This window comes from Mustela lutreola, chromosome 9 (genome assembly GCF_030435805.1).
Source record: "Mustela lutreola isolate mMusLut2 chromosome 9, mMusLut2.pri, whole genome shotgun sequence".
Lineage (NCBI taxonomy): Eukaryota > Metazoa > Chordata > Mammalia > Carnivora > Mustelidae > Mustela > Mustela lutreola.
The window spans coordinates 104,990,680-105,014,905 of NC_081298.1; the positions used below are offsets into that span (position 1 = coordinate 104,990,680).

A 24,226-nucleotide genomic window follows, 5' to 3' on the forward strand; every position below is an offset into this window, starting at 1 on the left:
TGAAATAAGCCAGTCACATAAAGACAAGCACAATATAATGCTATTTATATGAGGTATTTTAAGTAGTCAAAATTCTAAAAACAGAAAGGAAAATGGTATTTGCCAAGGGCTGGGGAAAGGGAGGAATAAGGAGTTAGTTAAATGGGTAAGGGGTATCAGTTTTAAGAGATGAGAAGAATTATGGAGTTGGATGATGGTGATGGTTGCACAGCATAATTAATGTATTTAATTCCACTGAGCTGTATAGTTAGACAGTTTTTGAAGAATCAAATTGTACATGGATTTTTGACTGTTTGATCGAGAGGGGCAATGCCCCTTACCCCAACATTGTTCAAAGGTCACCTGTACTGTGCCTTTCCATTGAGCACATTTTACCAATCCTATCTTCAACATAAAAATTTCCCTTTTTTGACAGTTGCCATTATTTCTATAAGTAAACTGTGCCGCAAATTATTTTCTGAGAATTTGAGTCTTCACCATTCTGTCTCTTCCCACCTTTATAGTACAAAGAGACCAACACTTTAATCAACACCATACTTGAGGTCCAGCCAAGGTCATCTTCTGGTGGAGAGGGAAAAAGCAATGATGAAATTGTCCAAGAACTTGTTGCTTCAGTCCAGACCAGAGTTCCAGGTAATAAATTATCCCTGGCATCTGTATATCATGGGACTTTTAGTAATAAACTCAAAAAGCTGAGTGATGAGCAGGTATCCAAATCTGCTTTATTACACATAATTTTCTTTATGTAGAGAGCACTTCTGACCTGGAGCTCTCCATGGAAGCCTTGAGCATCTCAACAAGCCAACTGCCAGAAGCATTAGGAGCAAGTTGGTTTCTAAGCCTATGAAAGTTAACTAGCCTTTTTTCTGAGCTTCCTTGTACCTCTAGACCTGTCCTCGCCAAGACAGAACCCACTAGCCACATGTGGCTATTTAAACTTAAATATAAATAAGTAAAATTTAAAATTCATTTCCTCAGCTGCACCAGCCACATTTTGAGTGCTACCATATCAGACAACACAGAAGACATTTCCATTATTGTAAAGGGTTCCATTAGACAGCTCTGCTCTAGAATCTGTGTCATTTTTTTCTAGATTCAAGAGAAATGGCTAAATTATTATTACCTTGCTTTCTGGTGAGTTAAGGAATCTTGCCAAATGATCAGCAATCTACTCTCACACTTTTCTTAGAATGACTAAAGATTTACACTTCCCAGTCTGGTGTAAAAGTAAACTGTGTTTCTCTCTCTACTCACAACACTCTTGACATAAAATGTGTGGGCTTCAATTCTCCAACTCTCTGGACACCAACTGGGTATCCTACAATCCAATTTTGACACTAACCAGAGTTAGCGCAGACCCCACAGGTTAAGGGCTCAACCCCATAAGACTGTCCTCCACTTTAGATGCCAATCTCAAGTTCCAAGTTGTGACCTATACTTTTTTTTTTTTTTTAATTTTTTTTTTTTATTTTTAAATTTTTTTATTTTTTTTTTAATTTTTTATAAACATATATTTTTATCCCCAGGGGTACACTTTTGACTAACTGGCAATAATTTGGGGGTTCCTACAACCCTTTCTTAGGTTTATAATTTGCTAGAATGGCCCACAGAACTCAATAAAACACATTTACCAGTTTATTATATAAAAAAGGTACAGATAAACAACCACAAAAAGAGGTACATAGGCCACGATCTAGAAGAGTCTCAAGAGCAGGAGCTTCTATGGAGTCAAGGTACACCACCCTCCTACTACACAGCTCTCCAAACCCCTTCAGTAAGGGTCTTTATGGACGCTTCATTATTAGGCAAATAGACTAAGTCATTAGCCACTAGTGATTGATTCAACTTCTAGCCCTTCTCTTCTCCAAGAGGTCAGAGGAGAAAGCTGAAAGTTCTAAAAGTCTAATCGCATGGTTGATTCCCCTGACAACGAGCCCTCCACCCTTCAAGGCTTTCTAAAGCCACATCCTTAACAAAGACTCTCCTTTCACCTTTAACACTCAAAAGCTATTTCAGAGCCAGGGTCAAAGCCAAATATAAAAAATGATGCTCCTATCACTCCTTTTACTTAGGAAATTACAAGGGTTGGGGGGCTCTAGCCAGGAGGAAGCAGGGACAAAGGCCAAAATAGATATTTATTATATCTATTATATCACTGTACCACAAACAGAGTCTTGCCAATCCTCCTAAGACTCCCCCACCCCCAGAAGAAAAGGCCTGTGTGAACTCAGAAGCCAGTCATCTCCCAAAACAGGCCCTCAACAGAATGCCTCCTGAGCAGAGGGTTCTGTTGGTGGTGAAGCAAACTGAGTCAGTTAGTTTAGGAGGGGATTTTAAGCAAACAGAAGATGGAGGGCTGGGTGGAAAAGGGAGGCATTGGCAGATGGCTAGCTGGAAGGCCATGTACTTGGTTCAGAGAGTTCTACTGACACCTAGGAGAGTTTTCTCTCTTAGCTTAATAATATTTTCAGTGTGAAATAAATATGCCATCTGCTAAGGCAAAGGGGACAGGGATGTGACTATTCAGTAAGAGAACTGAGGGTTTGGGATAGCCTCTCAGGGGCTGATAGGGGACTGGGATGTGTAAGCACAGCACTGCAGATGACCCAAGACTAGAATGATCTGCACCACTGTGTGAATGTTCTAGAGCAGTGAAAAGGCAAATTCAGAAGGAATTCGGTATGTGGACTTCAGAGCACTCACTTACTAACACTTTACTCAGACATGCAGGCAAAATGCTGGGCCTTCATTTTTGTACAGCTTCTGTAAGCCTCCATTTGCTAGACTGTAGGGAAAACAAAGAGCAAAACTTTCAAAACTTTCCACCCAGCCTGAGCTACAGGCCTAAAAACTGAGTCCGTCCCTTTGAACAGTGCTCAGGAACAAGAGAGATGCTGCATCTGCCTCTTCCCTCGCTCCCCACCCCCAGCCACCCCCTCGTCTCTGAGAGGCAATGCCTGTGCGCAGGGAAGAGGGAGGCTTACATACACCTGGCAGAGAAAACTCAGGGTTCCTGGCTCCTCTGGTCCCAGGGATGGCCCTTACCTACCAGGTAGCTGCTGGTCCTGCCGGCATTTGCCACTGAGGTCTGTACGCAGCCGGACTCGCACTCAGTCGAGGCCCGCTGCAGAAGTCGGCTTTGTAAGAGTTAAGCTAAGCGCATGACAAGGGCAGTGCTATGAGGACCACAGTCCATGATGATCAGTCTGAGGAATCAGCTGTGTGTGTTTCAGAAACACTAGAAATGGAGAGTGCGTTGGAGAGCCTTTTCGTCAGGGATCCTCAAGGACGCCTTAACTCCCTGACTACGGTGCTCGGACAAGAAGTGGACCGCTTTAACAAGCTACTGAAGCTGATACACGTATGAGCGCTCCCTGCCGGCACTGCCTGCAGGCAACAAAGCTTTCTAGAAAACTGTAGCCTCATAAGAGTCCTCCGTTTCCACCACCTCAGCATTTCCATTTGGATTTGCTAACAACTCTCCAAACACTAAAATGGAATCGGCCCCCATCCAAGGAATCCGTTGCCCTTCTCTGATAAGGCCTCCCTCAGTCTGTGACATTGCAGATCCCAGTGTCCCCATTATCCTAACTTACATCCCTGAAGTGAGCGTTCACTCAGACATTTGATCAAGGACTGAAGCACTGAATTATGAGAGATTCAGCGTGTGTTCCTGACGTCCGGTTTGCATGTAATAACACAGTCTTTATGACAACTATAAAAACCAGAGTTTCTCCAAGTTGGGCCACAAAATGCCCACGTTAGAATCTGCTATGCAACATATTTGAAATGCAGGTTCCCCGATCCCACTCCAGACCTACTGAGTTAGAATTCCCTGAGAAATTTTAAATAACCTCCTCCACCCCCAGATGATTTCACTGCCACTAAAATTTGAGGACAACTATTTGGACCTTTGCCTTATGCTCCAGAATACTTTCTGGATGGCCTTGGATTTATAATGATGGCCGAAGGCCTCCCTGGTTTCTCTGTGTGTAACTTTGATAAGGGAAGCACAAAAGCTATTAGAGACCAAATACAGAGCATTCACTGGGTAAGTTTTGCTGCCCAGCAAGACCCAAATACCTAGCACAAAGTCAAGGCTTGGTGATAAGATTGGGAAAGACAACTGGGGTAAGTCTTTTAAAGCCAAAGACTCTCTCCTATTAGAAAAACAGTCTCCCAGTGTTACTAGTTGGCAGGTAATACTTCGGCTTGTGGGTTAGAGGGGTACGGGTCAACTGAACGTGCAAAACCCTCACCTTGGGACTGTGGCTCTTGTCAGCTCTACACCAGTGTCACAGGCCGGGGGGCCAGCCCAGCCCTTAACGCCTTGTACACGGAAAGAGCCAGGCTAGAGACTAAGCTGCTAGGATAAAGACCTCTAAATACAATGACCAAAAGAAGATAAAAATTCACTTCCCTCTCAGCTAACAGCCCAGAGGAAGCCCTATGGGGGCAGGGAGTCCATGTTGCTCTGTGAGCTCATCTAGGGACCCCAGCTGGAGGGTTGGCTCTTCCAGCCTCAACAGCTGGTGCTGAAGAGGGGCTCCTAAGTTATGTGATGGTGGAGGGACAGGCTGGTGTGTCAGGAAGACTTTTTGGAGGAAGCGACATTTGCATTTGTCCATCTTCAAGTAGGTGAAAGGTCATGATGTAGAGGAGGCAAGACATGAGCAGCATGTCCGTCCTCTGAACAAGAGTCCTCCCTTCCTTTTAGCTGCACACAGCAATCCAATATGGAGACTACACTGCCCACCACCCTCGAAGCTGGGGCACAGCCATGTGACCAAATTTTGGCTAATGGGGTGCAAGAAAAAAAATGATGTATGTAATTTCTGGGTCACATTTTTACGAGGAACCTGCTTTCTCCCAGCCCTCTCTTTCCCTTGTCCCACTGGCTGGCAAAAGGGGACAGTAGGAGCAGCCACTTTAGGCCCAGAGACGCAGGCTAGCTGTTGAAGAAGTAGGTTCTGGGAGAAAGCAGGTTCCTCGTAAAAATGTGACCCAGAAATTACATACATCATTTTTTTTCTTGCACCCCATTAGCCAAAATTTGGTCACATGGCTGTGCCCCAGCTTCGAGGGTGGTGGGCAGTGTAGTCTCCATATTGGATTGCTGTGTGCAGCTAAAAGGAAGGGAGGACTCTTGTTCAGAGGACGGACATGCTGCTCATGTCTTGCCTCCTCTACATCATGACCTTTCACCTACTTGAAGATGGACAAATGCAAATGTCGCTTCCTCCAAAAAGTCTTCCTGACACACCAGCCTGTCCCTCCACCATCACATAACTTAGGAGCCCCTCTTCAGCGCCCCATCATTTCAGGTGTCTGTGTCTATCACTGTGCCTACCACATTACTTTGTAATTACCCCACCATGAACATGGGTCCCCAGGGAGACAATGAACTTCTGGAAGAGAGGGAAACTAGGATATTAGTCATTTTTGTTTCCCTAGCCCCCGACACACACTAAATCTTCATGAATTTTTGAATGAGCGAGTGAATGAGTGTGGCTCTCAAGTCTCCCTGTGGCCACTTCTTGTCAAACACCATCTCCCAATAATGGCGGGATTCACCTACAGGAAGCAGAAGAGGGCAGAGTCCAGGAAGAAGCAGGCTGCAAGGCCATCGGGAACCAAGGCAGAGCGCTCCTATCTGAGGGAGGGGTAGTGGCCCCTCACCGCCTGCCTCCCCCATCCTGACCTCTGCTTGACCCTACTTTGCCCTGAGTCTGGCCAAGCCCCTTCACTTCATCCAGGGAATAGCAAGGCAGCACCAAGGTGGCACTAAGAAAGGCCAAGGAAGGTGGCAGCACCTGCAGGACCCATTCTCCTCCTTCTAGTGACAGAACTGTGAGCCAGGGCCATTCCTGAGAGAGACAAGGCCAGCCTGTTAGTCAGGCTTCTAGCCACAGAGAACATTTTGAAATTATGCTTTCACTGAACATGGTGCCTGCATTAACTACCTCCTCTGGGAGAATTGGCTGCAAAGTGACCTCTATTTTCAGCAGACCTGGAAGACCCTAGCTGCCTAATCCCCCCCTTCTCCCCATAACTTAAGCATTCTCCCAGCATTTTATGTAAGTCTCCTGCTCCTTTTTCCATTTTCAGTATCTAAGGTAGAATACCACCTTGGCTCTGGCTGGAAGCCTCCTTGCTCTCCGACGCTGCCAAGAGCTCCTCGCGTCCCAAGGGCTGATCTAACTAAGACTCTTCTTTTTCATACCACTGCCTCTTGTGGAGAGAGATGGCATGCTGGGGAGTAACTGTGAGGGAAGGGAAGGCCGACCAACCTTGTTCGTCCACATATGGCCTATCTCCAGAGCTGTATGGTCCTGGACCAATATAAATTTGGCCTCTAACATCTTTCTATAATATCTTTCCAGTAGATGGCAATAGTTTTCACAAAACGGGAACCCATGCTGGCCGTACCGTCCTCAAGCCCAGCCTTCATCTTTAGCCAGGCAGCAACTGCTGCCCTGTACTTCCCACGGCTGCTGCCAGCCCAGCATCTCCCAGGACTGCTGTCTGCCTCTGACTTTTGTTAGGGTGAGGGGAGGGAAAGGGGCATGCCTTAAGGAAGTGTTTCCAGTTCAAGGAGATTCTCTGGTACCTGCTAAAAGATTAGTCTCATCTAAGAATCTTCCCTCTCTATGACCTCAGAGGCCATGGGCAGCCTCAGGGCAGAATTAGCGGGGGCACGAGGTAGTTCCCACCACCACCCCCACACTTCCCAACTAACCAACCATCAGACCCGTTTCTCCCTTAGCCTGGAGGAGAGCTGTTCAGTGGCAGTTCTTGAAATCACTTCTCGAGGCTTCAGAGGTATTTCTCTACTTTCCCCTCTCTCCACTTCATTGGATTCTGCTATTAACCGCCAGAACTGTCCCCCACCCCAGGTCTTACACCCCTATGGTCACATGTTGTAAAAATACACGAAAGACTGGAGGGTCTGGCCCAGCAGGGAGGGGGGAACCCAGCAAGTTGTCCCTTCAGCCCAATGTAGGACCTGCTGCCACAAACGAGTGGCACTCACACTTGATAATTACATTTGTTAAATGCACCTCCCCATTCCTGTTCTTTCAGACTTCTCTGGAAACACTCAACAAAGCCATTGCTGGCTTTGTGGTGATGTCTGAGGAGATGGAGAAGGTCTATAACAGTTTCCTCAACAACCAGGTTCCTTCTCTGTGGTCCAGCACAGCCTACCCGTCCCTGAAGCCACTAGGATCATGGGTCAAGGATCTTATCCTAAGGACTACATTTGTGGATGTAAGAAAATTCATTGCTTTGGGGTTTGATGAACACAGTAGGCCTCAAAGTCCTTAGGAAGCCCTAGCGAACTGAAACACTAACAACCGTTGAAGGATCATCTGAACCCAAAGAGACAGAAACTTCCAGAATGGCATCAATTTGAAAGTCATGATGATCATAATGTACTTTGCCCTTGGCCCTAATTGCCACATGCCCTTTTAGTTTCAGATCTAATTCATGGGACCCTGCTATGAGGTACAGAACCAATCTGACATGGGTCCAAAGTGCCAGGTGTGACCTTGCTGTGGTCTCCCCTCTTCCACACCCCCTGAAATAACCAGTTTCTGGTTTTATGCTCAGGCTGTTGGGTGAGGAAAGGGAACATACAGGCAGTGAGAATGAGACTGGTGACTAACAGGCTGGTCGAGATTCAGTCTCCTGAGAGGCCCTCCAAAATCTGACTTTGATTTAAATGACAAACTCCATTTTAGAAAAACAATACATGATGGTGTGATGTTTCTCCTTTAGTTGTGGCTCAAAAGGGGGCAGCCTAAGTCTTTCTGGATCTCCGGTTTCTTCTTTCCTCAAGGATTTCTAACAGGTAACCAACCATGCTTTCCCAAGAAAAATCCCACAGAAAAGACCATGATCGGTTACAAGCTGGGTTTCTAGGAGCCGTGGAGAAGGCCTGGCTGCTATTGACCTAACTGTGCATGGCTGACTATAGGGCAGTTCGGTGAGGCCCTGCTCTTCCACTCTGACTCGGAGAAAGGATGGCAGAAACAGCAGATGCTCCCCTACAACCTAATCCCTGCCCCTCTCTGTTGTGCAAGTGTGCCCTGCTGCTGTAAATGTCCACAGCATGCCCCAGTACCGTGTGACCCCCATGCTTAAAGGCACCACCTGCTCCAGCCCCACCTCAACGCAGCTTCCTTCCCTCTAACAAATACTCCTTCCAGCAGCCCCCAAGGACTCCAGCTAGCAGGCCCAGCCTTATATACAGCCCATATAAAACAAGCTGAGCAGGACTTTGAAGTTAGGGAGATGGGGCTCTGGAATTCCTGCACTGGCTTATCTCCCTCGATGCAGAGCAGTGCCCTTGAGACTTGGCCTTCCTCCCTCTCTTCCCAGCCCTGCCATGGCTCCATCCCTCCCAACATCACTGCAGGCTTCCAGTCTGATGAGCTAATTTGGAGTAAGGCATTAATGGTTGAGACTTCTCGCTGGAGTGGAAGATCTCAAATGCTAGAGCAGCCTGGCAGAGGCAAGCGGAGAAGCGGCAGTGTTGTTCAGAGGATCCAGCTTTCTGGTTTTCATATTTTATAGGAACTCTTCAAAATCATGCTCGGAAATACAATTTGCCTATAGATGAGCTGAGTTTCAAATACAACATGATTCCCATCTACCGGGATCAAGCTGCAGTTACAGAAGCTGCCAAGACAGTGAAGTTTGGACAAGAATTGCCCATGGACTTGGAGGTACCATCCCTTGACTACTGTTACAGCAAAGCAGCCCTATCCCACGGCCATCTGAGATCTCAGCCATCCTTCCCTGGCCCTCTCTCCCACTGTCTCCCACATGCAGGAGCACGAGAAGCAGACAAGATTCACAGCCCTCAGACAAACTCCCCAGGCGAGCAGTGCCTCGATGGAACTGCCCAAATTAGCCTGATTTGTAGAGATGTTCTTTAAAGTAACACTGTTTATTCCTTTAGATTCCTATGGCAAGTTTCTCCTTCTTAATGGATAAAGAGGTTAAATATGAGGGTTTTAACAAGATGTTAAAAACAAGGGTTTCAGAATCAGGCAGGCCTGACTCTAAATTCTGACCTTCCCCTTTGCCAGCTAAGTACGCTAGAACAATGACCAGGGTGTCTGCATCTCAGCGTTCTCATCCCTAAGATGGGGCTGCCACCGGCCTCAGAGTGGTGATGCGGTAAGAATGAACCAGCACATAATGCTCCCACAATAAAGAACTACTATTACAGGCTGAGTCTACTGGCCGTTCATTGAGCTGCCCCCCAGCGGAAGTGATGTACCAACTTCATACATTATATAACCACAAATACACGGCATAACTTACAAGAGTGCACTAGAGAAGCAGTTTAAACTTCTTGCCTACATAGTTTACTCCTTCTAGAGCAGAAGTTCTCAAAGTGCAATTCCAATACAGGAGCTTGTGCATCACCTGGGAACCTACTAGAAATGCAAATTCCAAGGACCCATTCCGGATCTACTGAATCAGAAACTCTGGGCTGGGACCCAGAAATCTGTACAGTGACAAGTTCTACATGGGGTTCTTGGCCCACTAAAGTTTGAGAACCATGGCTCTAGAGTATCAGTGATTCTCAAACTTGACTGACAGGATCACCTGTGGAAACTTCTTAAACATCCCAGTGCCCAGATTACCCGCTAGTTACATCAGAATCACCCCTGTTTCATTAGGCACCATTATTTTCCAAAGCTCCCCTGGTGATTTGAGTGTACAGCCAGGGATGAGAACCACTGCTGCCAATGTGAGCTGCCCAGCTTCGACGTGCTAAGGAGATAGCGACGGGGACTGGAGCTCTGTGTACCAGTGAGCCGTATAAATATAATTCCCTATTTGTGCCACAAAATCAAACATCTGCTTCCAGATGGCTTTTTCCAAGAAAGTGTTCACGCACCAATCAACAGAGTTGTGGTGAATGGCTTGACTAAACTTTCTTAACATATCCTGGCATCAGTTAGTAGAAGTTGCTCCTGGATAATTCTGTCATCATCCACCCCACTCAGATCTGACTGATCTACTCTGCGCACACGAGCAAAAACTTACAAAGACAAACTGATCCAATATGCATGGCTTACTTATGAAATACTGTAATATCCCATGCCTCTTAATTGCCTATATTTAAAATGACAATAAAAAGAGTTACCCTTTTAAGGAAATTTGAGCATCAAAATGCTTTTTAAAGAAAAGAGAAAATAAATTGAGAGTTGCGCTCCTCATTATTTTGAGCCCCTTCTTAGCCAGGAGGGTGTCCCAGGCCCATATCAGGAATAACCAAGGCCACGGGAAGGCATCCACATAAAAGCTCTCACTGAGGCCTTCCAGGATGCCGGCCCTGCTCTGTGCCTGGCACATTTTTACCCGCCCCAGGAGGCTGGCTCTAACAGATGGAAGCTTATGCTGACCACCAAGGCCTCTGTTCCTCCACCCTGCCCCAACCCACACCACATCTCCGCCTGGACTGTGGGCCCTGGCATGTGACACTGCCTTAGAATCCCTGCCTACTGTGGAGATGGCAGGTCACATCATGGGCCCACCTCGTGGTCCTCCCAGTGCCTGTCTCCCAGAGACTGCTTACACAGCTTTATTTCTGTTACAAACAAGCCACTGTCTGCCCATCTGCCACCTTTGTGCAGTTTAGGAAAACATACTCCCTCTGGGTGGATGCCCACATGGCTCCCACACATGGCCTGGCACATGTATAGCAGGCTGGATTTCCAGCCTGTCCTAAGGCAAACTGCACAAGTGTACACAGCAGCCCCCAAGACAGGAAGGCCCCCTCTCTCCTCCCCGAACCTGCCCAGGAGACAAAGTTCAGGATGCTAAAAAGTAAAGACCAGCCAAAAAGATCTTACCATTCTTTTGTTCATGATAAAAATATACTACCTGTGTCCAAACACTCGGTCATCTGCCTGCAGGTGCAAAGCTCCAATTGTCCCAAAGATAACTAGCTCCACAAATGGCCAGCGGCACTCAGTGTTTGAGGAAGGACAACACGGAAGCCTACAACTGTCCGAAATTGTACACCAGGGGTGGCATCCAGTCACGGGCCACTAAGGGCCAGGATCTTTCTGTCTCTCTCTCCTCCACCCGCTTTAAGAGAAACATGAAAAATCTAGAGTAATTTCTGAAAACAAAAAAGGAACTTTCCATTGGTGCTCTGTGTTATTAGAGATATAGAGTCTGTCTTTAGCAGGATACCCAGACCCCAGAAAGACCTTGCTAAACCAAACAGCCCTCCTATCCCACCCACTTCCCATGAGAAGGAGAAAGTCAGGACATAATATAGGATAGTCTGAAGCCCATCAATGGCTTCCCTATTAGAAATCTTAGTGGAGTATGGAAAGTATGAGATTTGGTGTCAAACTGAGAAGTCATTTTACCTTTCCAAGCCTCTGTATTTTCCTCTCCAGAATGTGAGTAATAATAGCAATCTGTAGAGTGGTTCTTAGAACTAACTGGTGAGCATATGGGGCTCAGAAAACAGCCCACAGCAGCTAAGGCCCTTCTCCTCACCTTAAAACTTCTGTTCGTCTTTCAGTTGCCCTCTCCTCAGGATGGCGTTCTTGTTCATGGGATGTTCATGGATGCTTCTCGATGGGACAACACGGAGATGGTGATGGAGGATGCACTGCCAGGACAGATGAATCCAATGCTGCCCGTGGTGCATTTTGAACCTCAACAAAATTATGTGCCAAACCCGACACTTTACCACTCCCCACTTTATAAAACAGGGGCCCGAGCAGGAACGCTCTCAACCACAGGTAAGGATGTGTAAACACTGGCCCAGATGATGACAAAACACAAACTACAAAGTCAAAAACAAACAAACAAACAAACAAAAACGTATACTATGCAAGGGGAGATCTTAAACCAATTAGCAAAGCTTAAAAGGAGGCCACTTATATTAATTTATAAATGTTATAAATTCTCTTTCTTTAAACTCTGAGAATGGATTGACAGTATAAAACTAATACTTTCTTCTATTCTAATAAGTAGAAAATAGAGCTTATTGAACAGTGACTTCTAATTTCAAAAAATGATGACCTGAGTACATACAAAAATCTCTTGCTCACCAAAACCACTGAGACTCATCATAGAAAATGGATTTGAAAATAAACCAAAAATGGAATGCCATGTTGAAGAAAGGAGAATCTGAGTGGGCCTGAAACTAAGACATAGCCCTGACAAAAGGAACCAAGTAGAAAGCTGTATCAACAGAGACTGAAGGAGTGCCTGGGTGGCTCAGTAAGTTAAAGCCTCTGCCTTCAGCCCAGGTCATGATCCCAGGGTCCTGGGATCAAGCCCCACATTAGGCTCTCTGCTCAGCGGGGTGCCTACTCCCCTCCCCGCCCCGCCTAGCCTCTCTGCCTACTTGTGATCTCGATCTGTCAAATAAATAAAATATTAAAAAAAAAAAAAACCAGAGACTGAAGATCTGCCCCATACAGAGTTAGGACACAGCTAAAGAGTGAGCAGGGAATGAGCTAAGGAAATCCCTCACAATACAGCACAATGAGATTTAAAAAAAAAAAAAAAAAGTGACGTCATGAAAGGAGCCAAATTTTACATTTTCTGGAAAGGAGAAATCTTTCCAATCTGGAAGGAGAAAGAGGATGAAAGAGAGATAATAATAGCTGATAACTTTCCAGAATTGAAGAAACACTGTTTTCAAAGTGGCCACACCATTGAACACTTCCACTAGCGGGATGTAAGGGTTCCAGTTCCTCCACATCCTCACGACCACTTAGGATCATCAGTCCTTGTAATTTTAGATGTCAGGTAGGTGGACAAGAGAATATAGTGGTATCTTCTTGTGGTTTTACTTTGCATTTCCCTAATGACTAAGGATGCTAGCCATCTTTTCTGGTACTTATTTGTATCTTCTTTGATGAACTGTCTGTTCAAGTCTTTTACCTATTTTGTAAAAGTCATTTGTCTTATTATTGGCTAAAATTCCAATAGGAACTCTGTCTTCTCAGCAAGAGAAACCAAGAAAAGATAGTAATTAAAATGATGTTGCAGACAACCCTCTCAGGTCCCCTCCCTCCTTGGAAGCTTTGTACTCTCACTTTGTTATCACTAAATAGACCTTGTTTTGTGCCTGGGTGGCTCAGTCAGTTAAGCATGTCCATTAGGCACAGGGCCCCAGAGTCCTAGGATCCAGCCCACATCGGGCTCTCTGCCCAGCAGAGAGTCTGCTTCTCCCTCTCCCTCTGTGCGTGCTCACTCTCTTTCTCTCTCTCTTCCTCTCTTATACTCTCAAATAAAATAAAATAAAATACATTATAAAATAGATCAGGAAGAAAGAAATTCTTCCACAAATGGTGCTTGGACAATTGGTTTTACCAAACTTAGACCCTATGTCATACTATATACAAAAACTAAATCACCAATGGATTCCTTACACTTAATCATCACTAAATTTTAAAATTATTATTAACTGGAGGAGCAAGATGGCGGAGGAGTAGACATAAATATCATCAGGTCCCAGGAGTTCAGCTAGTTATCAAACCATTCTGAACACCTACAAACTCAACAGGAAATTGAAGACAAGAAGAGCAGCAACTCTAGGAACAGAAAAGCAACCCCTTTCTGGAAGGTAGGACATGTGTAGAACTGAACCCAAGGCAACATATGGAAAGAGAGACTGCTGAGGGAGGGGCTGGCTCCAAGCAAGCAGTAGAGCAATGGAGCACAAAATTGGAACTTTTAGAAGTCTGCTCCACTGAGGTACATCACTCTAGAGGCTAAGCAGAGGGTGGAGAACTCAGGGAGAGTGTGGTCTCAGGACCCGTGGGGTCACAAAAAGACCAGGGGTGTCTGAAGCTGGCAGAGCTCCCAGGTATTGGAGCAGGGAAACTGGCTGCAAAGACAGAGCCGAGAGCCAAGTGAGCTCTCAGTTTGGGGCTACCTTAAACTATGGTCCAAGGCACAGTAAGGCCACTGCTCTTTTAGCAAGACCCCACAGGTGGCAGATCCAGAAGAGACACCCTTCCCCCTTCCTCCTCTGGGAGGAGCAGCACAGGAGCATGCTTCAGGAATCTGCTGGGTTTGGAGACTCCAAACAGGGCCATGTGCTAGAGATAGAAACACTCAGTCACAGGTTGGGTAAGCTCGAAATGTGGCCAGAGACCAGGGAGATGGGAGTGATTGACTGCTTTCCTTGAGGGTGCACTGAGGAGTGGGGCCCCGAGCTCTCAGCTCCTACAAGGGCTAGAGACTGGGAGGCCACCATCCTCACTCCTTCCTCCAAATCTGTACAGAAAGCATTCAGGGAGCAAAAGCTACCAAGAACAAACCCAAGCAGATTACTTAGCCCAACCCCTGGCAAGGGTGATGCAGTTCTGCCTTAGGCAAAGACATTTGAGAATCACTGCAACAGGAATCTCCCCCAAAGGACCAAGAACATCCAGCCAAGACCAAGTTCACCCATCAATGAGAACTGCAAAACATCAGAGCTACAGAAATACACCACAAAGAATTCATGGCTTTTTCCCCATGATTCTTTAGTCTTTCAAAGTTAAATTTCTTAAATTTTTTTTTCTTATTTTATTTTTTTAATTTTTCCCTTCCCTATCTTAACCTTTTTAAACTATTTTGTCTTTTTTTTTTAAGATGTTATTTATTTATTTGACAGAGATCACAAGTAGGAAGAGAGGCAGGCAGAGAGAGAGGAGGAAGCAGGCTCCCCACCGAGCAGAGAGCCCCATGTGGGGCTTGATCCCAGGACCCTGGGATCATGACCCGAGCCAAAGGCAGAGGCTTTAACCCACTGAGTCACCCAGGTGCCCCTAAACTATTTTACCTATCAATACCTTTTTTAAAAAATATTTTTAAATTTTCATTGTTATACTCATTTTTATCCCTTCATTGTATTTAACCTAGTTTTTTGTATACATATAGGTTTTTCTCTCTTTAAAATTTTGGGATACAGTGTCTTCTAACAGATCAAAATATACCTTAAATCTAGCATATGGCTTTGTTCTAGTCTCCAGCCTGATCACATTCTTTCCTCTTTTTTTTTTGTTCTTTTTCCAACCAACTTCCTATCTTATCAATTCCTTTTTTAGAACCTTATTTAATTTTCATCTTTATGGTCATATTCTATCCCTTGATTGTGTATACCCTTATTTTTGTGTGTGTAAGTTTTTCTTTCTTTAAAATTTTGGGAGACAGTTTCTTGTAACTAACCAAAATACACCCAAAATCAAGTGTGTAGCACTGTTCTATTCACTAGTGTGTGTGTGTATTATATTTTTAAAATATGTATCTATTTTTTTTCTCTTTTCCTTTCACCTCCTTGCCCCCTGGTTTTGGGTCTCCTCCGATTTGGTTAGTGTATATTTTTCTGGGGTCTTTGCTACCCTTTTAGGATTTTGTTCTCTCATTCATCTATTCTTACCTGGATAAAACAAGATGGAAAAACCCACCTCAAAAAAAAAAAAAGAACAAGAGGCAGTACCATGGCTATGGACCTAATCAATTCGAACGTTAGTAATATGTCAGAACTAGAGTTCAGAATGACAATTATCAAGGTGCTAGCTGGGCTCGAAAAAAGCATGGAAGATACTAGAGAATCACTTTCTGGAGAAATAAAATCCCTTTCTGAAGAAATAAAAGAACTAAAATCTAACCAAGTTGAAATTTTAAAAAGCTATTAATGAGATGCTATTAAAAAAATGGGAGGCTCTTACGGCTAGGATGAATGAGGCAAGGGAGAGAATTAGTGATATAAAAGACCAAATGATGGAGAATAAAGAAGCTGAGCAAGAAAGAGAAACAACTACTGGACCACGAGGGGAGAATTCAAGAGATAAGTGATACCACAAGACGAAACAATATCAGAATATTTGGGATCCCCAGGGTGCCTCGGTGGTTCAGTGGGTTAAGTGATGACCAGAGGGACATCACAGATATATTTAGAACATTCCATCCCAAAGTAACAGAATACACATCCTTTCTTGATCAAAGATAAAAATCTTTGCCTTTGGTTTAGGTCATGATCTCAGGGTCCTGGGATCAAGGCCCACATGGGGCTCCCTGCTCAGCAGAGATCCTGCTTCCCCCTCTCTCTATATGTCTGCCTCTCTAACTACTTGTGATCTCTCTGTCAAATAAATAAAATCTTTTTTTTTTTTAATGTACAATTTGGTAATATTAAAAAAAAAAAAAAAAAAGACGAATTGGGACCCTAGAAGAAGAAGAAAGGGGCAGAAGGTATATTGGAGCAAATGATAGCAGAGAATTTCCCTAATTTGGCAAAGGGAACAAGCATCAAAATCCAGGAGGCACAGAGAAACCCCCCCTCAAAACTGATAAAAATAGGTCCATACCCTGTCATCTAATAGTAAACCTTACAAGTCTCAGTGACAAAGAGAAGATCTTGAAAGCAGCTTGGGACAAGACATCTGTAGCATACAATGGTAGAAATATTAGATTGGCAGCAGAGCTATCCATAGAGAACTGGAAGGCCAAAAAGGACTGACATGATCTACTCAGAGCACTAAATAAGAAAAATATGAAGCCAAGAATACTATATCCAGCTAGTCTTTCATTGAAGATAGAAGGAGAGATTAAAACCTTCCAGGAAAAACAAAAACTAAAACAATTTGCAAACACCAAACCAGCCCTACAGGAAATACTGAAAGGGTCCTCTAAGCAAAGAGAGAGCCTAAAAGTAACAGACCAGAAAGGAACAGAAACAATATGCAGTATCAGTCACCTTACAGGCAATACAAAGGTACTAAATTCATATCTTTCAATAGTTAACCCTAAATGCCCCAATCAAAAGACAAAGGGATTCAGAATGGATTAAAAAAAAAAAAAAACAAGACCCATGGATATGCTCATTTTCGACCCAATGTGAAAATGTCTATGCAACCTAAAGCAATCTATACATTTAATGCAACCCCTATCAAAATACCATAATTATTTCAAAGAAATGGAACAAATAACATTAAAATTTTATCAGACAGAAAAGACCTCAAATACCCAGAGGAATGCCGAAAAAGAAAGCAAAAGTTGGTGGCATCATAATTCCAGACTTCAAGCTCTATTACAAAGCTGTCATCATCAAGATAGTATGGTACTGGCACAAAAACAGACACACAGATCCACATAACAGAATAGAGAGCCCAGAAATGGACCCTCAGCTCTATGGTAAACTAATCTTTGACAAAACAGGAAAGAATGTCCAATGGAAAAGATAGTCTCTTCAACAAATATGTTCGGAAAATTGGACCACCACATGCAGAAGAATGAAACTGGACTATATCCTTATACCACACACAAAAATAGAATCAAAATGGATGAAAGACCTCAACATGAGACAGGAATCCATCAAAATCCTTGAGGAGAACACAGGCAGCAACCTCTTTGACCTCAGTCGCAGCAACTTCTTCCTAGAAACATCACCAAAGGCAAGGGAAGCCATGGCAAACATGAACTATTGGGACTTCATCAAGATCGAAAGCTTTTGCACAGCAAAGGAAACAGTCAAAAAAAACAAAAGACAACTGATAGAATGGGAGGAGATATTTGCAAATGACATATCAGATAAAGGACTAGTATACAAAATCTATAGGAACTTCTCAGACTCAACACTTAAAGAACAACGAATCCAATCAAGAAAGGGGCAGAAGAGATGAACATTTCTGCAAAGAAGACATCCAAATGGCCAACAGACACATGAAAAAGTGTTCAACATCACTCAGCATCAGGGAAATACAAATCAAAACCACAATGAGATACCACCACACACCAGTCAGAATGGTTAAAATTAACCAGTCAGGAAAGAACAGATGTCAGCGAGGATGCAAACAAAGGGGAACCCCCCTACACTGTTGGTGGGAATGCAAGCTGGTGTAGCCACTCTGGAAAACAGTATGGAGGTTCCTCAAAAAGTCAAAAACAGAGCTACCCTACGACCCAGCAATCGCACTACTGGGTATTTACCCTAAAGATACAAATGTAGGGATGCAGAGGGGCACATTCACCTGAATGTTTATAACAGCAGTGTCAACAATGGCCAAACTGTGGAAAGAACCTAGATGTCCATCAACAGATGAATGGATAAAGAAGATGTGTATATATACACAGTGGGATGTTATGCAGCCATCAAAAAAACAAAATCTTGCCATTTGCCACCATGTGAATGGAACTCGAGAGTATTATGCTGAGTGAAATAAGTCAATCCGAGAAAGACAATTATATGATCTCTCTGATATGAGAAATTTGAGAGGCAGAGTGGGAGGTTGTAGGGGGTGGGGGAAGGGAGGGGAGAAAAATGAAACAAAATGGGACCAGGGAGAGAGACAACCATAAGAGACTCTCAGGAAAGAAACTTAGGGTTGCTCGGGGGCTGTGGGGGGAAAGATAGGGTAGCTGGGTTATGGACATTGAGGAGGGTATGTGCTATGATGAGTGCTGTGAATTGTGCAAGACCGAGGATTCACAGACCTGTACCCCTGAAGCAAATAATACACTATGTGTTAATAAAATTTTAAAAGGGGGGGCATATATTTTTATAAATAAAAATTATTATTAACCCTAATGAAATAATGGCTCTTAGTAATAATTATCAACAGCTAATATACCAACAAAGAAAGACAATCAGACATAAGGTGCTTCCTGATGGAAGTACACACAACCTATTCAAGTATTCTTGCCCCAAAACACTCAAACCTGAATGTGATCATGGCCTAGATCTAACCACCCCTTTACAGGGATAGAGGAACACATTTAAAATCACCAGAGGATGCTGTCAGCAAAAATCCAGACTGTAGGAAACTTTATAGGACAGTCTGGTTGTTTCAACAATTATAATGGGATGGCAAAAGGAACAGAGGGGGAAACCTACCAACTGAAAGAGATTTAAGAGACATATCACTGGGGCACCTGGATGGCTCAGTAGATTGGGCATCTGACTCTTGATTTTGGCTGAGGTTGTGATCTCAGGGTTGTGGGATCAATCCCCACATCAGGCTCCTTGCTAGGTGTGGAGTCTGCTTGGGATTCTCTCTCTCCCTCACTCCACCCCCACTCACATGACTCTCAGATCAATTCAAATAAAAACCCATCACTACTGCAAGGCATGGACCTCATTCAAATCCTGAATCAAACTAACAGTTAAATATATATATAAATGTGTGTATGTGTGTGTCTAGGTATATGTGTATAGGGCTGTGTGTGTGTGTGTGGTGCATCTGTACTACAAAACGTCACTCAAACACTGCCCAGGCACCATGCAGGGCATGGCATACAAAAGTAAGGAAAGGGAAGACATAGGCATTCTCTGTAGGAGACAGCACCACCTTCTCCAACTTCCACACAGATGGGGTTTGCCATGAATGCAGTGCCATCTTGAGGGCAGAATGCTCTACTTCTCACACTGGTCCTGGTGCAAAAGTGCAAACGTGACCTCTTACTTCAGATGCCCCACACCTGAGGACCAGATATCTACAATTGTGCTTAGTCATTTCAGGAGCCCTGGTGCCCAACTGCAGGGTGAAACAAAGCACGCACAGATAGACAGACAGATGGACAAGTGAACAGATGCCCAACCTACCAAATGCATCCCAAGTCCCACTAAAAACTCAGGGCTGAATTGTAGTCCAGTGTTCCCTCAGTCAGACTGCAGAGAATCTGGAACATCCTTTACAACATTATACAAAGTCAGAGCTAGACAGGGCCTAAAGGATCACGTCCTAACATATTCATCTTACAGAGCAGAAAACTAAAATCTGTAAAGGACTAGCTGCCCATTATCTTTACAGACTGAGTCAGGCCTGAAACCAGGTGTCTTGATATAGTGCTCTCTGTATCAAGGGGTTATTCTTTAACAAACCTTTTGTTCTTGTATCCTTAACTAGGTCATTCAACCAACTTTGTGGTTACTGTCCTCTTACCTTCGAAGCGGTCCAAAGATTACTGGATTGCCAAGGGATCAGCTTTGCTCTGCCAGCTAAATGAATGAAAAGTTGCCACCTCCTGCTAAAAAAGAACCAGGCCAGAGATCTTTCCTGATGGGGGACAAAGGTCTGCAGAACTTATATGTGAGCAAAACAGCTTTACTTTGGATCTGACTTAAGAGGGTAGTAATGTGGTTTTTCTCTTCCAACCTAAAATAAACTTTGAATGTTTCTTCCTGTTGGTAATTCAAGCTCTGATGTGAAAGCAGTGGGTTCAGCACTCACCTCTTAAACCTGCTCCCCTCCCCCAGGTGAGTCAGGCAGCTTCCCATCAATAGCCTGGGCGAGTCAGAGCTCAGCCATGCCTTACCCACATGGGCTTCCTTCCTCCTCACGCTAATACGCTAATACAAAAGGTCTTGTGTCCACTGCAGTCACATGGTTCCAGGTGTTTCCATTTCTGGGAAATGATTAAGGTTCAGAGCCCAGCACAGGGGAAGCTGATGAGCAAATGAGCTGCATAACAAGATCTTGACCCCAAGATGCCTGTTCCCCCACCCTACGGGGCTATACTACAATCCTCAGAAAAAGCTGCTATGCTTCACGAAGTGCAGGTTGGTCCTGCCCAAGTACAGAGCTTCTCCTTCCACTTTAGATGAGCCTGTGTGAAAAGCAGCCAAGTTCCAGCCCGGATGGTCTGAGCCCGCCTCCTCACCACAAGTAGAGGTTGTTGGGCCAGTACTAAGATGGGGCAGTCACTGTGGCAAACCAACAAGGGTCTGTTTGCCTCCTCAGCCATAACACGAGCCGAGAAACTGGGGATCACCTGGTTAGGATGGATAAAGCTACATCACCCCCGTAACAGAAATTTGCAAGAATTGGGTCAGGCCCAGTAATCCTGCCTTCCCATTTTACTTCCACCTTCATCCCCATTCCTATCCAAGTTTAAAAAAACAGACTCAAGTCCCGGAGAAGCAAAGAGCACTTCTATTACCTTAAGAGTTCAGAGCAGGAATCCGAGGCTACTCTTGGCGTTCCAAGCGGGAAAGGTGCTTACTAAGCCATGGGAATGGCTGTAGCAGAAGTCAGAGGTGGGTATCGGGCACCACAGCAGCTGTAACCCAAGGTCAGAGAGCTGTGGGAAACTGCCAACCTCACAGCTGTACCACACTCGTGGAGCAGGCGACTATCTGGACAAGGAAATGTAGCGCTGGGCCACTGCACAAACGCGTGCCTCCTGGAGCCTCCACTTATCTGCCACCACTCCCGAAGAAAAAGGTCTTCTGAGCCCTTCACCTTCCAAGGCACATATATCTAGCTCATTAGCAGCAAGGGAATCCGGGAACACTGAACCCTCCTACCCCTGCAATACAGGGTGCACGGTGCAGAATGGAGCAAAGGTGGAGGATGGCATCCTGAGTCACGCCACGCCACTCTTTCAGTAGACCCCAGAATCTTCTGGGCCCTGGAAATGACTGTGAATGCACCCACAACAAAGTCTAGGAAGAGAAGGTCACAGCACCGCAAGCCCAGGCAATCAGGCTTTCCCCAAACCACGTTAGAAACAAACACATATGTTTCCTGTTGGTCCCATCCAAGTCCTGCGCAGACCCTCCGGGTTTCTGTGAGCTTCTTGAAGGCCCCTAAGGAAACCTTGCAGTGGGGCAGGAAGGGGTGGGGGGTAGGGATAAAAGTTCCCATTTCAGACTCAACCAGGACAATTCTACTCTTACTTATTTTCTATAGATTCCCTGTAAGACACAGACATATAAATAATAAATAACAAGACAGGAAGAGGGAGTGTTTGGAAACCACTTTCTTTTTTTTTTTTTTTTTAAGATTTTATTTATTTATTTGACAGAGAGAGATCACAAGTAGACAGAGAGGCAGGCAGAAAGAGAGAGAGAGAGAGAGAGGAAAGCAGACTCCCCGCTAAGCAGAGAGCCAGATGCGGGACTCAATCTCAGGACCCTGAGATCATGACCTGAGCCGAAGGCAGAGGCTTAACCCCCTGAGCCACCAAGGCTCCCCTGGAAACCACTTTCTTGCACAGCCCCTTTGACAAAACTCACCCATTCACCCAGTCTTCAGCATGCCGGTGAGACCCATTATACGTAATTAAAGCGCTTGCCAGAGTGCAGGAAGCACCCTAATCACAGACCTGAAATAGGAGTAAACAAAGGTCCTGCGGCCTACTGACTCCCCAGAATCCAGAACCCACAGTGAGTAGGAAGAGCAGCAGCAGGAAGGAGAACAGGGTCAGGATCCAAAGTGGCAGGAGGCCAGGAGCAGAGCCCAGGAGTGAAGCGGTGATAGTATCCAGAGGATGTGAGCAAGAGTTGTTTGCATAATATATACACGTTGTAGGAAAATGTCTACAGAGAAAATGTATTTAATTATTTTCATATAATACATTTATAATTATTTTCATACAACTCATTATATTACAAAACTGTACACCTACCCCAAGCACTGCTGGATAACCCAAAGTCAATTCTTGGACAGAGAAGAACCAACACGGCATTTTACTCTCTTTTCTTGGGTTGGGCCTATCAAGGCTAGACCAGAGTGTGGAGTACAGGAATGGCCATCCTTCAAGTTCATGGGATCAGGGGCTTGGCCTGGCCCCTCCAGTCATTACAGGAGGGGTGCCTCTGTTTGGAAAGCCAGCGCCAGCACCCAGAACACAGGAGTCCAGAGAGACAGGCCGGCACTGCTGGCCACCATCTGGCTGTGGTGGGAATGCCCACGGTGAAGGAGCTGCAGCTCGGCGGAGACGGACTTATCCAGAATGGGGACCTGGAGCTGTGGGACCATGACACTGGGAGAAAAAGAAAAAAACAAGAGTCTCAGAGCACAGCAGGAGCCACTGGCTACTCCAAGGCCCTGAAAGGCCCACACAGCTTCTTTTCATCTCCCTTTTTTAAAGATAGATGGGAATGGATTTAGTATATTAATGGGCTTCCTGTGTCTTTGTCCCTTAATACCACTGCTACAACAAACCGAGCTAATACAAGTGCTAAGACCGGTGCATGTCCCGCAGCAATATGGTTCTTGGGTCAGAGATTATCAACACTCTAGGTGCAAGACGGCCCAATTCAGACTTGCTTATCATTAGCCTTTGGGCGATCTCAGGCAGGGACCCTCCTCACTGACCACACAGAGAGGCACATCCAAGCCACGAGGTATCCTTCCTGGGATCTGGCTCTCTCCCCGACCCCAGCTCAGTCTGGTGTGAACACCATGCAGACAGCCCAAGTCAAGACAGTATGAGCTGAGGGGCCCATGGTCTCAGGCCCATCTGGACCTTTCAGCTCAGCTCAGGTGTAAAGTGCCCAACTCCGGGCCACTGTGAAAGGAAATGGCCCAGAATGAAAAAGTACCGAATAGGTTGACTTCTTCCTCCACCAAGGAAGGATGGTTGTAGGGCTGTCCTCTGTCAGGTACTGTGGAACACGTATACAACAGGATTTGTCCCTGTTCTCCAGGTCCCGTTTGGCACCCAGCTTCCCTCCATTTAAAAATGCCAATTAGGGCACCTGGGTGGCTCAGAGAGTTAAGCGACTGCCTTCAGCTCAGATCATGATCTTGGGGTCCTGGGATTGAGACCCACATCTGGCTCCCTGCTCACCAGGGAGCCTGCTTCTCCCTCTCCCTCTCCCTCTGCCTGCTTATACTCTCTCTCTTTCTCTGTCAAATAAATAAATAAAATCTTTAAAAAGTGAAAAAATAAAAATGCGAATCCCAGGGCTGCCTGGGTGGCTCAGTCAGTTGAGTATCTGACTATTGATTTTGGCTTAAATCATGCTGTCACAGTCACAGGATCAAACCCTCGGTCAGGTTTCCCACTCAGAGTGAGGTCTGTTTCAGATTCTCCCTCTCCCACTCACTCACTCTCTCTCTCTCTCAAATAGGTAAATAAAATCTTTTTAAAATTTAAAAAACAAAAACAAAGAAGCTGCCAATTCCACAACACATTGGATGCCTGCTTCCCGCCTTCAGTGGCTCCTCATTCCTGCAGGCACAAGACTCTCGTCACTCCACCCCACTTCCTGTCTGGACCCACCCCACCCCACCCCACTGCTCTTGACTTCCCAGGCTCCAGCCATAATGACTTCATCTTGGTTTCTTCAACACGCTCACTCTCTCCATGCCTTCAAGTTGTTCCCTTTGCTTGGAACTTCTTCCCCTCCTTGCTCAATTGCTACTCAGTCAACATTATTAAGCACCTATGCAAGCATCAGATCCCTGAATCTCCCGATCCAGACTCAAAAGTTCTGTTCGTTGGACTTCAC

General features: G+C 45.1%; 2 protein-coding genes across 4 annotated transcripts in view; one reads left to right on the top strand and one right to left on the bottom strand.

The window, feature by feature from the left end:
* Positions 1 to 20,164, top strand: part of DNAH6 (dynein axonemal heavy chain 6) — a 227,482-nt gene extending 207,318 nt beyond the window's left edge. Inside the window, exons 71-77 of the mRNA XM_059188231.1 lie at positions 504 to 633; positions 3,234 to 3,361; positions 7,084 to 7,269; positions 7,780 to 7,852; positions 8,578 to 8,729; positions 11,561 to 11,783; positions 19,893 to 20,164. Coding sequence (XP_059044214.1) covers positions 504 to 633; positions 3,234 to 3,361; positions 7,084 to 7,269; positions 7,780 to 7,852; positions 8,578 to 8,729; positions 11,561 to 11,783; positions 19,893 to 19,996 — 996 coding nt within the window. The 3' untranslated portion in view covers positions 19,997 to 20,164. The remainder of the gene's footprint in view (positions 1 to 503; positions 634 to 3,233; positions 3,362 to 7,083; positions 7,270 to 7,779; positions 7,853 to 8,577; positions 8,730 to 11,560; positions 11,784 to 19,892) is intronic.
* A 1,625-nt stretch (positions 20,165 to 21,789) lies between these two features.
* The window catches only part of TRABD2A (TraB domain containing 2A), a 54,721-nt gene continuing 52,284 nt past the window's right edge, over positions 21,790 to 24,226 (bottom strand). For 2 of the 3 annotated variants that reach the window (XM_059188234.1, XM_059188235.1), the window contains one exon: positions 22,614 to 22,752. Coding sequence is in view for 1 of the 3 variants with exons in the window: in XM_059188233.1 (XP_059044216.1) it covers positions 22,569 to 22,752 (184 nt within the window). In the remaining 2 variants the exon portion in view is untranslated. Of the gene's footprint in view, positions 22,753 to 24,226 lie in introns of all 3 variants that reach the window. The other variant, XM_059188233.1, reaches the window with a different exon arrangement.